At 44.2% G+C, this 16505-nt stretch overlaps 1 protein-coding gene across 1 annotated transcript in view; it reads right to left on the bottom strand.

The window, feature by feature from the left end:
• The window catches only part of Ntn4 (netrin 4), a 96387-nt gene extending 81362 nt beyond the window's left edge, over positions 1 to 15025 (bottom strand). The window contains exons 1-2 of the mRNA XM_048358010.1: positions 14477 to 15025; positions 11039 to 11568 (exon numbers count right to left, since the gene is read on the bottom strand). Of these exons, the coding sequence (XP_048213967.1) occupies positions 11039 to 11568; positions 14477 to 14531 (585 nt within the window). The 5' untranslated portion in view covers positions 14532 to 15025. The remainder of the gene's footprint in view (positions 1 to 11038; positions 11569 to 14476) is intronic.
• Positions 15026 to 16505: the final 1480 nt, after the last annotated feature.

Below are 16505 nucleotides of genomic sequence, written 5' to 3'. Positions count from 1 at the left end.
GAACTGAAAAAATCATGCTGAGTGAAACAATCCAAGAGCAGAGAGACAAATGGCATATGGTCTCCCTGATATGTAGGTGTCAGAATTAAAATGCAAAGAGATAGAGCAAACCAAACAGGTCTCAAGATACCAAAACGTAGTAAAAATTAGCAAAGGGTACACAGAATGAGTGGAAAGTGTGTGAGAATAGTAACAATAATAACAACAGTAAAATAGCAGAGGGAACCATCGCTATATTGGACACTGAGAAAAGAGAATCAAGTATCTCATGGGTGGGATTGGGAAGGAAAGAATGAGTGAAAGAGGGAACGGATGTTGCTAAACAAAAGAAATGTAAAGCATATATCACCTGAAATGGAGAAAGTGTCTGTATTGTTAAAGATCATAGACTTCCTATGTAGAGTAGAACGACAATTTTCATCATTGTAAATGTCAAGATGTTTACTGTGAAATATATGTAATAACTTAACCCCCCCAAAAAAGAAAAAAATGTAAAAAAAAAGAAAGAAATGTACTTGCCTTACATATGAAACTGTACTTTGGCAATAAAGAAGAAAAAAATTAACAAAAAATTTAAAAAAAAAATAAGCAGAAGAAGGAAGAGAAGGAAGTGGAGGAAGGAGGCCATTAAAATCTCTTAAGTCCCTAAAAATCAACATTCCTCTTTCAGCATGGCATTTTCAAAGATGTTTTTCTCCTCTAATATAATTACTTTTGAACTATTCTTTTCTTTCCCCTCATCAATGATAGTATTTTTTTTTCTTCACTTGTTCTGGTTCCTCTTTAGAGAACTTTAAAAGTTGCCACTCCTAACTTCCCCTCTTCTTTGCCATTTTAGAATTTATACCTATTCTGAATTTTTCTCATTGTACTAACTCAATGGCATTTAATTCATGTTGTTGTTTAGTCACTGGGCCTAAACTTAGATTGGCTCTTGTGTATGCTTTAGGATTTTAAATGTTTCCAGTAATGGCAGCATCAATGGACAAAGTTTAATCCTCAAGGCTCAGTGTCTTGACCTTCCTCTTTTCTACACCCACTCCCTGGATGATCTCATCCAATTTCGTGGCTTTAAATATCATCTCTTGACAAGGCCACAGTGATACTCACTAAACACCATATTGGAAATGAACTTTACAACTGGTCGGGGGCGGGGGAAGGGGGAGAAAATAAGGAAGGGGGTAACACTGTTCAAAAGAAATGTACTCATTACCTTACTTAGGTAACTGTAACCCCTCTGTACATCATCTTTACAGTGACATTTTTAAATAAATAAATATCTTTTTACACCAGGCACTTGTGGCTCATGCCTTTAATTCAAGCTTCTCAGAAGGCTGGGATTTGAGGATCACGGTTCAAAGTCAGGCTATGCAGGAAAGTTCAGGAGACTCTGACCTATTAACCACTAGAAAACTGAAAGTGGTGCTGTGGCTCAAAGTGGTAGAGTGCTAGCCTTCAGCAAAGGAGCCCAGAGACAGCAGTAAGGCCCTGAGTTCAAGCCCCAGGACCAACAAAAAGAAAAAACATCATCTCTTCCCCATTGACTCCCATATTTATGTATTTGGTCCAGATTTTTCTAATCTCACAGATCAATTTGTGTTCTCAGTATCTCCACTTGGGTGTGTAATAAGGAACTGATAATTCTCTGGTATTTCATGTCAAACCTGTTCTCCCCATAGTCTTTCCCATCTGTGCAAAGGGGTATTCCATCCACCAGGTCCTCAAGGTGCAAACCTCCTTACTTCTTTCTCTTATATCCTATATCCAACCTATCCACAAATGTGGTGGCTCTTTCTAGAAAAGAGATCCAGGATTCAACTATTTTCCTCATTTTCATTTTGCTATCTCTATCAGATCTAGCCTGAGTTATTGCAACAGCATTCTTCCTAGTCATTCTGCTTCCTGGCTTGCCCTCCCTACCTCTTTGGTCTGAATACACAAGGCAGTTATCCTGTTAAAAACAATTACAGCACTACTCTGTTTAATATATCCAGTAGCTTCCATACTACTACTCAGAAGAAAAATAATGACATTACAAGTATTTCTGAAACCAGTTTATACCCTAAATTGGAACTTTCTTAAGTGGGAAAGAGTACCAGGTGCCAGTGGCTCATGCCTGTAGTCCTAACTACTCAATGAGGATCACGGTTCAGAGCCAATCCAGACAGAAAACTACATGAGACTCGTATCTCCAATTACCACCAAAAAATCTAGAAGTGAAGCTGTGGCTCAAGTGTTAGCCTTGAGCCAAAAAAAACTCAGGGACAGTGCCCAGGCTCTGAATTCAAGCCTCAGGATGGGGGGAGGGTGGGTGGTGCAGGGAGAGGAGTAAAAGAGGATGTTAAAAAATAACTAACTGACTTTAATTGATCTAGCAACAAATTTGTCCCATCCTGGCGCATCTTGAAATTTTGTCCCCATCACCTCTCCAATCTCACCTATTCTTCTGTATCTTCTTCCTCCCCACTGCTTCAGAACCAGCTGCTTCACTTCCTGGGGCTACCTGTGGGCTCTTTCCCCACACATGCCTATAACTCATTGATTTTCTTTGGAACTTTATTCTAAATTCTTGAGAATTTCCTTGGAAGCTCTACTTTAACATTAAATTATCCCTCCTTCCCATATCTATCTTCTTTCCACTACCCAATTGTATACATATTTTACTTGGTTAGGACCATGCATTGTAGAAAGTAAGCCGAGGGCAGGAATTTTTCACTTTTTGTTTTGTATCCCCAACTCATGGCACAGAGGAAACACTTCACAAATATTTATTTAAAAAATGAGTGACTCATGACTTCTTTGAAAGGACCAGCATTTAGTCTCCAACACCATCAGTATTCACAGTATTATTATTTTACAGTTATCTTCATATAATTCAGTTCAACAATGTCTTATGGGCATTTGTTCCTTATAGGAATCTGTGCTGGGTGCAGTGGTTGTGGAGCTAGAAGCCCTAGACTAAATCCAGTGATAACAGGGACAATCAAATGCTAAGCAGACTTTTTAAAGTAGTTAGCAAGAATATTCATTTGGAGAGGGAAAAAAATCTACCCTTTGGAATCAATAAATCAAATTGATTGGACATTTGGGCATTTACTGTGTAGCTCCTGTAAATAATTATAATGATAACTGCTCTGTGAGTTTTCTCTCTTTTTTTAAAATTTAATTTTATCGTCAAGGTGATGTACAGAGTGGTTACAGTTACAGACATAAGGTAGTGAGTACATTTCTTGTCAAATTTGTTATCCCCTCCCTCATTTTTCTCCCTGTGAGTTTTATTTAAATGAAAGGCATTTTTTAAAAAACAAAAGCATGCTGCTATAAATCTCTAGCTGTGTCCCCCAGAGGAAGAGAGAAGTTCAAGGCTGGGTGTAATCACACTACTGTATGTAAATATACACAGCATTTGATTTTCAAGGAAGTTCAACAAACATAGCTGAGCATGTTCTTTAAGATGATGTACTAATACATTAGATGAATAACTTAAAAGTAATAAAATCAATGGTGAAATAAAAGTATATTCTCTTTCCCTCAAAAAACAAATCAGTCAAAAAGGCATGTGAAACTAGGAAACTTGATGAGATGGGTGGGAATAAGATAAGTGTGCGTGGGAGAAAATGATGGAAAGGGTGATTCTGATCAATATGCATTGTACACATAAGTGGGCATGTTCAATCAAAACCCCCTGCACAACTGTTTGAAGATAACAAAAAAGGAGAAAATGATGTGAAATGGCATTAAAGAATCATACTTATTCCTATATAGCTTACTTTAAAGGATAATAGATAATGTTAAGTACAAATAGTCTTCACTTGTTACAGGTAAGTTTTTCTTCTTAATGTAAGAAAATACTAACTTTTATGCAAAGTATATACAATCTTCTATGAATCATCCATTAGGCTGTAATATGCATACAATTCCTAACAATTATCAGAGCAATTTGGTTTTAATTTTCATTTTTCTAATTTGCATTTTGAAGTTATAATAAAGCCTAATCATATGAATAATTTTAAAACAAGTTAAATTATCCCAGTATACACTTAGCTCATCATCTGTTTGGTTCTGACCAAGTTATTTTGATTTACCAAATCTCCACTTCTGTGTCTCTAAAATGGAGTTCATCTTTCCTAACCAATGAGGTTCTTGTGACAATAAGGGATACGGTACCCTTACAGAGTGAATGGCACCTGGGAAAGATTCAGAGATATTAGCTGCTGCTGAAGAGGTACTCATGAGCAGAAGTCAGTCATGGAGGAAAACAAGTAGTTAACAAATGAATAGTGCTTACAAAGCATTGTACTCATATTACTTTGTTTTATCTTTTAAGTTAAAAAATTCTAAGTGTAAGCTGGGTGCGGTGACTCAAGCCTGTAATCCTAGCTACTTGTGAGGCAGGCCAGGGGTGTGGTGAGGATCAAGGTTTCTTTGTCATTCTGGAGGGAAAAAAAAAGTTCACCAGATTCTCATGTCAACTGATGCCCCGGACACAGTGGTGTCATCCCAGCAAGTCTGGGAAGCACAAATAAGTGGATCACAGTCCAGGGCAGCTGAGGTGTCAAGTGAGACTCTGTCTCCAAAAACAAACAAACAAAAAACCCCAAAAACAATGCAAAAGGGGCTGGAGATGTGGTTCAAGTTTTTGAACTCAAGCACCTCCCCCCTGCCAAATACCCTCTAAGTATAGCGTAATATATAAATGCCTATGAAAACCTGATTGATTTAGCATTTTCTATATGCTTATGTTAGTTACATTGACTTTATCACTGAGTCTCAAAACTAAATCTTTTAATGGACCGAGGAGACGAATAAATGCTTAGATCTTGAAAGGCATATTTTACTCACAACGTATTTGGGGGTGATGATTGTATGCTGCCTCCTATTATTTAAGGAATCAGTCCATAAATGATCACATTAACTGTCTTACCAGTAGACTGTAAGGACCATGAAGGAAAGGAACATACAGTTTTTGTGTCTTTCACACTACCTGCCTTGGCACAAGGCAATTTGAACCTAGTATACTTAGTGCAAATAGCACTGGGCTAGAAGCACAGCTTTTAGCTATGCTGTTGTAGACAAGTCACTTAAACTCTATTTAGGCTTCAGATCACCCATGGATAATCTTTTCCATCCATAGCATTAAGATTACTTTTCAGTTGTGCATAGGTGGCTTGTGCCTGCAATCCTAGCTGTCTGTGGAGACCTTTTCTCAAGATGGACACAGTGGCACTTGTCTGACATCTCAAGCTATGTGGGAGGCTAAGATTGAGAGGACTGCAGCGTCAGGCCAACCTGGGCAGAAAATTCTGTCCATGTGGCTGTCTTCACAGAAGAGAGCTAGAGACTGGTCCATGCCTACGATCCCAGCTATAATGAGAAGCCTAAAACTTCCGGTTTCCAAGGTGACCTTTAATTATAGACATTGTTCATCCATGAACACTTGTCACTAACTCAGTCCTTTTTCTGTCCATTCTGAAAATCACAAATCCTGTAATATATTTTAAAAATAGCAAACCCCTCTGTTGGTCTTCTCCATCCCCTAACCTCTTCTTTGTTGTTATTGTTGTTGTTACTATTTGTTACATTCTAACACATGGCATGTTTTACTTATATCCACTCCAGTAGGAGTGTAAGCTTAGTGAGGACTGATATTTTTATGTTTGGTTCACTGCTATATCTCTAGAACATGAAATGGATTCTGACACATAGCAATTCAAAACTTATTTGAGTGAACTGTTTAAAATTGTTTAGAATTCCTTATTGTCCTTCCCCAACCATAACTTCTCTCATGTTTCTATCAACTCAGCTTCTCTATATTAACTGGGCCTTCTACTCCCTTCCTTAGGCTTATTCATTTTTCCCTCTCTGACATGTAAGGGTATTCTCCTACCCTTTTCCGGTAGGTTATACCATCCATTCATTCATTCACTTTCAGATTTATGCGATCTAAGCTGTGTGCTAAATTCTGGGAGCACAGAGACAAGGCTGACACAATCCCTACCTTCCTTGTCCATTCAAGGATTGCTTGGAAATCCTTGAGGTACTGTACTCCCTCTGTTCTTGGCTTCTCTTACCACAGCTCCTGAGTTTACTTTGACACTGTGATTACTTTGGTTGCTATCCCGTTTTGAGTCAAACTCTTTTAATAGCAAGTTAATAGAGCAAAGAGCAAGGGATGTTCACTTTCAATGAGACCATATCTGCATCACTTTCATGTTGCTTTTGAGCCCATGGAACAGGTGCTCATCCTGAACAGTGATAGTCAAACTTCTTGATCCATCAGGCCTGACTGTGTGGGACCTAAGAATGACAACTTTTAATGGACAAACTCTGTTTTGTTTTTGTTTTTGCAGTACTGGGGTTTGAACTGAGGGCCTCACCCCTATTAGGCTGTTATGACTGCTGAACCACACCTCACTGGAAGTTTTCACTGGTTATTTTTAGGATAGGTTCTCCTTTCTTGTTTGGGTGTGCCCCAGAGCTGCACTCTGACTACTTTAGGCTTCCTGTCATTTCCTGGATCGCAGGCATGTGCCTCTGAGTCCAACTTTCTTCTGTAGAAATGAAATTTCTTGGGCTTTTCTGCCTGGGGTAGTTTGGTACCACAATGCTTGCAATCTCAGCCTCTTGAGTAGATAGTGATGACAAGAGCCAGCCACTGAGTCCAGCTATGGGTTAAGAAGGAGCCTCATGAGCTCTTCTGGCTTCAAACTTTCATTCTCTCATTCTCATCCTCCCAAGTAGCTAGGATTATAGACATGTGCCCCTGGCACTAGGCTCACAGAGCATCTTGAAGTCATGCCAAGCTCTTGGTTTGTCTGTACCTTTCACCAGACATTTGGGAGTACTTAGTTCCTGCACCCAAGAATTTTCCCCATTATGCTCTGTGGATCTTGAGATTCCTAAAGATAGTCACCTGGAGTTCTGCAAAGGGAAAATCCAGTAGCCTAATACCGTGAGGAACGTCATATCCTATTTCTCCCTCTTGATGATACAAGGTATATCATCTAAAGTAATGATGTGATTGCAAATATTTAACTTTGTTATATCCAGTTGCCATAGTTTGAATGTGTCTCTCAAAAGTTTATGTAGTTCTCTTCCAGCAGTTCTGGAGGGGATGGTCAATAACAGAGAGAAAGCATAATTTTATGGAACAAATACAGACTTCAGTAGATCATAAGACTAGTGACTTAGTCCTCCTGTCACATAACTTAGCCACCGGAAACAAACTGTGCCTGATATATCTTTATGTTAGCCTGAATAGTAGGATAATATCTACATAAGTTATAAGCAGTCTTATATAGAATGCAGCAAAATCAAGTCTCTGATTTGTTCTGTTTTGTTTTGTTTTGCCAGTCCCGGGCTTGGACTCAGGGCCTGAGCACTGTCCCTGGCTTCTTTTTGCTCAAGGCTAGCACTCTACCTCTTGAGCCACAGCACCACTTCTGGCTTTTTCTATATATGTGGTGTTGAGGAATCGAATCCAGGGCTTCGTGCATGCAAGGCAAACACTGTACCACTAAGCCATATTCCCAGCCCACAAGTATCTGATTTATAAGTAAATAATAAATGAAATTTGTGACTTTGGTCCTTAGTTTGAGCCCAGGGCCTGTTTTTTGCTCAGCTTACTTGCTCTGCTGGCACTCTACCACGTGACCCACAACTCCTGTTTCAACCTGGGATCCTCCCGATACCAGGCTCCTGAGTAGCTAGATTACAGGCACAAGACACCAGCCACCAGTGAGATTTGAGACTTCATATTTGAAATGAGATTAATAGTCTTATGTTTTGGAGCACTCAACTTCCAGAGATACAGATGGATGATGCCAGAGTTTTATCTGATAATTTAATTTGCTGCTCAACACTAATTTCGATCCTAAAGTGTCAGAATAGAGGCAAGTTAGCAACATTTCAGGGAGACTTCTGTGGTCCTTATCTTGAAGGGAGATTCTCTTCTGATCAACTGAGAAAGGAAAGATTCGTTCCCAAACTTATCCTATGAAGGGATGGAATTCTGCGATGTCTTAAGGTACGCTTATGGGGGGAACTAAGTGGCACTGGATATTATTCTTACCATTAAAATATAAGTCTGGCCCCAATGCTGGTGACTCATGCCTGTAATCTTAGCCACCTGAGAGCTGAGGATCCAGGTTCAAAGCCAGCTTAGGCAGAGAAGTCCATAGGACTCATACCTCCAATTAACCAGGAAAATAATGGAAATGGAGCTGTGGCTCAAGTGGTAGAGTCAGCCTTGAGCAAAAAGTAAGCTAAGGGACAGTGCTCAGGTCCCGAGTTCAAGCACAAGTGCCAACACACAAACACACACACACACACACACACACACACACACACGGTGAATCTGTTGCATTAGCAATTACAATGAAAAACATTTATAAATGGGATAAAAGAGTATGTAGAGATAACTAACAAATTTCAGTCTCTGTCTTCTTGGAATCTGATATAAGCACTAATGGCAAGAAGTCACCAATGGCTTTAAAGGACACAGAGTTTGCTTCCAATAGGTTAGATAACTGTTACTTTATTCATCGTTAAGTAGCTATTGGACCGTTATGATCAGTTCAATGTGATATCTCTAAGTGAGCATGCTTGCCATCTGTTTTTCAAAACTGTGTTTTTGCTGCTTCACCAATGCACACTGCCCAGTAGCACTGAGACGTGAAAAAGCCAATATGCATTTGTGGATCAATTCCAAAGCAATTTGAGAATTCTAGCCACTCACTTGTTTTCCACACAAACTGTTCTCCACTTAAGAAAACAATGGCTCTAACTTACTGTTTCTTTTCTGTCCTGGTCTCTTTAAAAAAAATGTCCATCATGACAGGGGACAGAAATTGGCTCTCAATATTAAGCAAACAAGGGCCAGGAGAAAGTGGCAACCTTCAGTGAGCAGCTTGTGTGGCTATGCAGTAGCAAAAATCCAATTTTGGCAACCACATTGCAGGCATGCTCACTTAGCAGATAGCTCATGGATTATATACAAGTCCAGCAGCTACTTACAGATGACTAAAGTGGAAGCAAAACCTGCCTTCTTTAAAGCCAAACTACCTACTGTCATCACATTCCAAGAGGACAAAAAGCTAACATCTGTGTCCTTTCTTGGTTTTGGTGCCAGCAGCATTGTTCTTGGTAGCGTTGTCAGGGTGCACACAGAGGTACAGGTAGCCTGTTCAAGTCTCTATGTGTTCATGAGAGAAGAAGTAAGAAGTTCCCAAAGCAATCTTTTCAGCGGGTCTCTGGCAAGCAGTGCTGCCCCACAACCCAAGGCAGAATTAACACAGAACACAGTGCCTGACACATACCAGGAATTCAACAAATGTTTAGTAATGACAGCCATCCGGGAAGTTTGTGAATAGTTAGTTATATAAATGACTGCTAGAAGAGTGCTTATCTTAGTGTCTGTAGCCACTGTAATTTGTGTATTGGACGTATGCCTAATGCTTAGTCCAGGCTTCGCAATCAAAGCACTATTGCCATTTGGGGCTAGATAATTCCTTGTTAGAGATACTGTCTTGCTAAACCTTGCCTAAGGTTTAGCAGCAGCAAGGTTTAGCAGCATCCTTGGTTTCCACCCACTGGATGCTCATTTTCTACCCCTCCCTCCCCCCTCCAGAACAAAAACATCTCCAAACCTTGCCAAATGCCCCCAATGTCTGGGTATGCGTGTTGAGCTCACACACCTAGTTAAGAACTACTTATTAATCTGTATATTAATGACATACCAGGATTAGAAAGAATATTGCCTCTTCTTTTTTCTGAATCACTATTTTTTGGTCTGTTTACTAAAAGTATTAGAGTCTGTTAATCTGCTTTCATCTACTTTCCTCTGAATGTAATCATATATCTGGGGTGGGGGGAGCCTTTTTAGGCACCTCCATTTATGTTATGAAAAAGGAGGGGGGCTGGGAATGTGGCTTAGTGGTAGAGTGCTCTCCTAGCATGCATGAAGCCCTGGGTTCCATTCCTCAGCACCACATAAACAGAAAAAGCCAGAAGGAGCACTGTGGCTCAAGGGGTAGAGTGCTAGCCTTGACCAAAAAGAAGCCAGGGACAGTGCTCAGGCCCCGAGTCTCAAACCCCAGGACTGGCAAAAACAAACAAATAAATAAATAAAATAAAAAGGAGGGGCCTCACTAGGCACTGGTGAATCCTAGCTACTCAGGAGGCTGAGGTCTGAGGATCCTGGTTCAAAGTCTTCAACTAACTACCAGAAAACCAGAAGTGATGCTGTGGCTCAAGTGGTAGAATACTAGCCTTGAGCTGAAGAGCTCTGGGACAGTGCTCAGGCCCCGAGTTCAAGCCCCACGACCGACAGAAAAAAAAAGGGGGTGGGTGGGCATTTACCCCTTAGGAAAAGGAATAATATTAAGCAAAGAAAAAAAATGCTTACAGATGATTACAGTTTTGCAAAATGACTACGGACTACATTGTGGTCCAGGATAGACCCAAGTCCTTTTTATGTTGGGACCCATGTGTAGGTGAATCCAAAAGGAAGCTCATGTTAAATGCAACTACATTCATTTCTTGCTCTGAGCTCTTAGAATCTCCATGATAAAACTCTACTGTCACACAAAAGTATCTGTCTAACAAATAGACTTTTCCCCTCTGTTGGCTTTGTTTTTATTTATTTCCTTTTTATGTTAAAACAATATCAGGAATATACTGGTGAGGCTCCAGGAACAAGCTGTCTCAGTAACTCTCCCCCTTCAGAAACAGTATGTAGTCCTGCTCATTGAAGAAACCAGTAGCCTTGTAAACGTCTAAAGCAACGTAATGATATGTGTCTAAAAAAAAATTCGAATCTTAGAATTCTAACTGAAATCCAGCCAATGGGCAGTCTGCTTGAAAATGACTGCACATCCATGTCACAGAGTGAGGAATAATTTATGACAAATAAAGCTCATGAAAAATTCTAATTTCATTCATGTTGCTACAGGTATAGCTTCATGCTTTAAAAAATGTGGGCTGGTAACATTTTTCTAGCTCATTTACTTACAGTGTAGAGTTAAACAGGTGTCCTTACCTCTCCTCCAGTGCACGGAAATGGGTTGGAGTAGCGAGAGGTACAAATGGCTCCCTTCTTGACAACATCATCTTCCAAGCCAAAGGTGGCTGAGCAGTTAGTTGCAAAATACTTGTATGGCTTCCATGTCTTTCCAAAGTCCTGGGACCGGTCTAACACCATGGCTGCCGGCCTGGGAGACTTGAACACCATAATTAGGTGAGTGAAGTAGAATTCAGCTTCCAGATCTAACTGGATCTTTTCTCTGTGCACATCCTCTGCAGACTGCCACCATGTGCGGGGAAATCGGAAGGAGGAGTCGGCCATGGCCGATGGCAGGTGAGCCAGGTGAGGATGGGCAGCATTGCACTTGTCACATTTGGGCGGCCGGCAGGTGAGATCCGTATTCTCGCTGTAGAAGCAGTACAGCTCAGTAGCGTTCTGACCACAGGTGGTGTCTGCCCAGAGTTTTCTCCCTAAAGCCAGATTGCCCATCCGAGGGTTGCAGGCTTTTTCACAGCGGGAACTTGCTCCAGCTACTCCATTCAGTCCTAAGAAGGGAAAAGCATATGTCATTCAAGACCAGTCCTTTGGGAACTCATTCCATCAGTAACAGTCAAAGTAACCCTAAAGACCATGAAGCTTTCCATAAAGGGGAAATTTTACCAAGCTTAACTGTGCATCCTGTTGTTCATTTGTATACAAGTGTGTGAGTTTGATGCTCACATGTAAAGTTCACAAAAGAGAAAAACATCATTTCTGGTCAAAGATGAAGGAGAGAAAATGGAAACAGTAGGGTGAAAAATGTTGGCCTAATAGTTCCAAATACTTGACATTCTCTTCTTCAAAAGAAAATGCAGCTGTTTTTGAAATAATGACTGAAACAATATAAAAAGTAATGTATTTAAGATCACCTAAGTTAATATTTCAAATATAATTGAGTCAAATTGAATTTGTTTTTTTCTATCTCACATGCTTATGATGAGAATGCATTCAGGAAGAAATGTAGAATTCTGATTTCTTGATACCTTTAAACCAATGAGGAGATAAATCCCCAAAGAAAAGCAATTTGAGATGTTTAACACATAGACAATAGGACATCATTGAGGGAGGTAAAGCTAGAAGCCACTGGATCGTAAATGTGCAAAATCTATTTCTAATATTAAGTAAATATAATGTGAAAAGGCTGCCAAATGACAGCTTCTTGAATGCTTCTACCTATGACAGGCTATGTAGTGCTTATCTGTTTGCTTAACAGGAGAATGTTTACAGTCTGGCAGCCACTAAGAGGGCCTTTAACTATTGTCTGTGAACTAAAACACCTTCTTAAACACCCTTCCTCCCATACAAAGGTCCAACAGGCCTTCATGCTTCAGAATTACTTAAAATGATAAACATTATCTGCTCATTCTGACTACATATCATAATCCTCTGAGTTTGTCCTTTCAATTATGAACACCCTCAGCAAAGAGAGAGAGAGAGAGAGAGAGAGAGAGAGAGAGAGAGAGAGAGAGAGAGAATCATTTATTTTAAAAGTTCTAGCAGAGAGGTAAAAGAAGGAAAAGGAAATCAAACCTCAACTTCTGGCTAATTGAACGTTCCTGCTTAAGCAGGAACACTTCAGAACTGTTATCACTGTGGTGTGAGAGGAAGCCAAATGACAGCTTTAGCTGGAAAGGAGCAGTTCACACACTGACAGAATCACCCCCTCTGCGGTACTGCAACCAAAATAAAGGGCTTCCTTAGATGGTATTTTTTAAAACATCAAATTAAAATGTGCTCCATGTCTGGGTTCTGTTTGCTATTATTCTGACTGGGGGCGGGGGGGGGGGTGCACAACAGCTGCCTGTGGCCAGAATCACACAAACACCGTGTGCCATGACTCACCTGTGAAGCATTGGGTGGCTGGAGGGGGGGGGGGGGTAGTACTGCCTCTACAAGTATTTTTTAATTTGAAACGCTTGTTCGGTGCTATTTATTTACAACAATTGATTGCTCACGTTGGGGGTGTTTTTGTTTTTGCCACTGAATTGTTTGCAAAGTGAAAATGGTTATTAAAAAAAGTTCACTGTTTGGGTTGCACCTAAGGGAATATAAGTAGGAAGAATTAAATGCTAGACCTTTGATGGCTTTCGGAGAAAAGTACTGAGTAATTAGACAATGACCCTAGACTAATATAGGCAGGAAAAAAATCAATAATCAAGAATAAAAACAATAAAAGGAAGAAGAGAGCAAACTACTTGGAAATCTCTAAAGAAGTGTTCTGAATAGCAAGGACGGTGCCCCGGGGCTGACTGCTTTAGGATGCATACTCTTAACTCTAAAGCCTGGATTTTCCTGGCTGCCAGGGGTTTGGACAGGGGAGAGGAAGGACCTGAAGGGGGGAGAGGGAGACAGACTAGAGGAAACACAACAGGGAGACGACCGAGAGACAGAGGAGAGAGATGCGTGCAACTATACTCTAGATTCCGAGCCAGCAAAGTGCTCCGGAGTGGCTGGTTGGCCGCAGACGCAGAGTCCCTTACCCCCTCCCCACCCCCACCCCCACTCCCCACAGTTGCATTTACATCCATCGGGAAACCAGGTGGCCTGCAGGAGGAAGGGAGAGGAGCAGAGGGGCTCCCGAATTGAGAAACAGCGAGCTGAGAACCGGTGGCCTAGGTAGGGCCTTCCAAGAAAGCCCGGACGGGAGCAGGAGGGCGATGGGTATCTGCCGCCGCCGCCCGGCCGGTTGTGCAGTCACGAACACGGGGTACAGACCCGCCTCCGACCTCCCGCAGGGCCCCGGCCTGGGTACCAGATTCCCCGGGGGCGGCCAGGTAGCTCGGTGCACACCCAGAGTGATCAGAACCTGCGGAGCCCAGCCCGGAGCCCCACTGCGTTGCAGCCTCGGCCCCTCGGAGAAGACGTGCAACCTCGCTCCAGGTGGCCCTACCTGGTCCCCTAGTACCCGGAGCGAGGTCGGGGGGCGTCGGGGATCGCTGTACTGGAGACACCGGCCCCTGCCCACGCGCGCCTAGGGTCGCCGGACCACCGCTCCCTCCTGACTCCTCAGGCCATGGAGTGCCGAGGATGGCGAGCTGGGTCCTTTGTTCCCTTACCAAGTGCAAAGGCAGTTTCCCCCCAAGCCAAACCCTGGTTTGAGTTAGACCCCCTAAGACCACGCACACCACACCCCCCCAGGCCGCTGGATCCCTGGAAGGGCGCACCCAGGATACCGGCTGATCCGGGGGCCATGTAGATCATTTAAAAAAAAAAAAAAAGTCAATAGTATTTGAAACTGCGGAGCCGGGGGGCGGGGATGGGGAGGGGGGAGGCGGAACATGGCCACTCATATCATTCCGGGAGCCGAGTTCTGTGCTTCCCAGCCCGGGCTCCCCAGCTATCCCCCGGAGTCCCGAAGCGCGGAATCGAAGGAGCCGGGGAAGGGGGTGGGGGCCCGGCCGCGTCTCCACCCACCTGCGGCCACCGCGGAGCAGACCCAGAGCAGCAGCAGCCGCGCGCGGCTCCCCATGGCCGGGGCGAGCCGGGAGGCAGCCGGGACCTCTCGACTGTAGGCTGAAGCGCCAAGCGTCCTCGGGAGAACCCGAGGCTCTTTATTTCTTCTTCTTCTTCCTCCTCTTCCTCTTCCTGAGGCGCCAGGCTCGGTCAGTGGGCACCGGCTGCGCGGAGACGCGGGCCGGGGCCGCGCCGGGTGGCCGGGTGACCCTCGCGCACCGGCCTGGAGGGGCGCGGGCACCTCGGGGGTGGCGGGAGCCCCGGGATCATAGCCCGCTCGCTCGCCCTGCCCTGGCGATCGGCAGCCCCGGGGGGGTGGGGAGAAGTTGGGGGTGTGTGTGGGGGGGAGATCGGTGTCCGCAGCCGCCGCTGAACTTTGCGAGACCTTTCACTTCCCGGCCGCCACCTCCCGGGCGTCCTCCTCCGCCACCGCCACCGACTCCGGCTGCCGCCGCTCCGTCCCGTCCTTCTCCACCGGCAGTTCCATGGGATGCATTTTTATTGCAACGACGCCGCGGCGCTCCGGTGCCAGCCCTCCTCCTCCCCTTGCACCTCCACCCCTTCCTCCCGCCCGCCCCCCCTCCCCCCCCCCCCCGCCGCGCTTGACAGCCCGGGCGGACCCGGCCGCCGCTGCCGCCGGGGGAGGGGTCCGCCCCACCTCGACCCACCGCCCCCGCCCAGGCTAGGGCCGCCCGCCCACCTCCGCCTCCCGCGCGCACGCGCGCGCGCGCTCTCCTCGCGGCCCGGCTCAAGCCTAGCATCCCCGCCCCCCCCCCGCCTGACCCCCCCGGGTGCCCTCCAGCACCTCCTGCCGGACTCCCGCCCCCCACCCCCCAGTGTCCTCCAGTATCTCCTTGCCTGACCCCCCGGGTGCCCTCCAGCACCCACAGGCCTCCCGTGGGAAGCATTCTCCCACCTTCTCCTAGAACATTCCTGAGAGTGGTTGACTTTGCTGAGATCAGGTCAGGGCATGCCAAGGGGCTGAAGAAGAAAAAAACAACAACAACCGCGAAACAGGCTACTTTCCACACCCCCCAGCAAAAAGAAGCCCCCTTGTTCCTCTCCCACCCCTTCTCCCAGGCCCAGGACCAGCGATCAGGACCCTAGTTCTCACTCCTGGCCACGGGAGTGCTTCACTAAGTAGTGTTCGCTGCTGCCCTTGGGGACTGGGGGGTACGGCTCAGCTGCACAATTACTGTCCACAGGAGCTGAGGGTAGACCTGTTTTCGGGTGAAAGGAGTTTCCAATCACATTCAGAGTGCTTGAAGGCAAGGGTCACTGACTAGCTAGTGGGCAGTTCAAGATCACCCGTGACTAAGAGGCAGGGGCTCCACAAAGAGAACTCTAGGGCCCTTCCAGCACTCTCCTGCTGCAGAGTATGGTGTGCTGGGGAGCAATAATGTGATGAAATAACTTATTCAGAGCAATTTAGTAGCAACCACAAGCAGCTAATTGTAGATAGCATTGCTCAGGGCTGGTGTTTATGGAAAGAAATTAAATAGCACTTTAGACCGAAACTTTTGTAACTTCTGTGAAAATATAATTCTGCTTACACATCCAGGGGAATTGGCAAAAGTTAAGTCGAATGCAATTTTGTATTGCAGCATTCAGTGAGTGCGTTTGGATACTTTACAGAAAAAAAAAAAATTCTGCTTTCCAGATACCATTGAGTTACTACAAATCCACAGTGTCACGGATGGAGGTAGCTCAGAGCCCTGAGGGATATGTAGATATTATTTGTAATGATCCAGCCCAGAATATATAACCGGTTTTTGTCCCTCAGGAAGAACAGGGTTGAGGTTGGAACAGATATTAAAATCGTTCTTTTGGCCAACTCTAGGAAATGGGAAATGGTAACATCACCACTTTAGAAATCATTTGAATTTTCAAACATTGACAATGTTGGGGCTCCCTTCATCTCTCACAGATAGGCTCCTAATGAAGTCACCAAGAATCGCTTCTCCATCTCTGAAGCACTTCAGCTTTTCTA

Source organism: Perognathus longimembris, chromosome 1 (genome assembly GCF_023159225.1).
Source record: "Perognathus longimembris pacificus isolate PPM17 chromosome 1, ASM2315922v1, whole genome shotgun sequence".
In the NCBI taxonomy this organism is placed as follows: Eukaryota; Metazoa; Chordata; class Mammalia; order Rodentia; family Heteromyidae; genus Perognathus; species Perognathus longimembris.
Note: the sequence above shows the minus strand (reverse complement) of the source record. Positions and strands in the feature narration are given on the sequence as shown.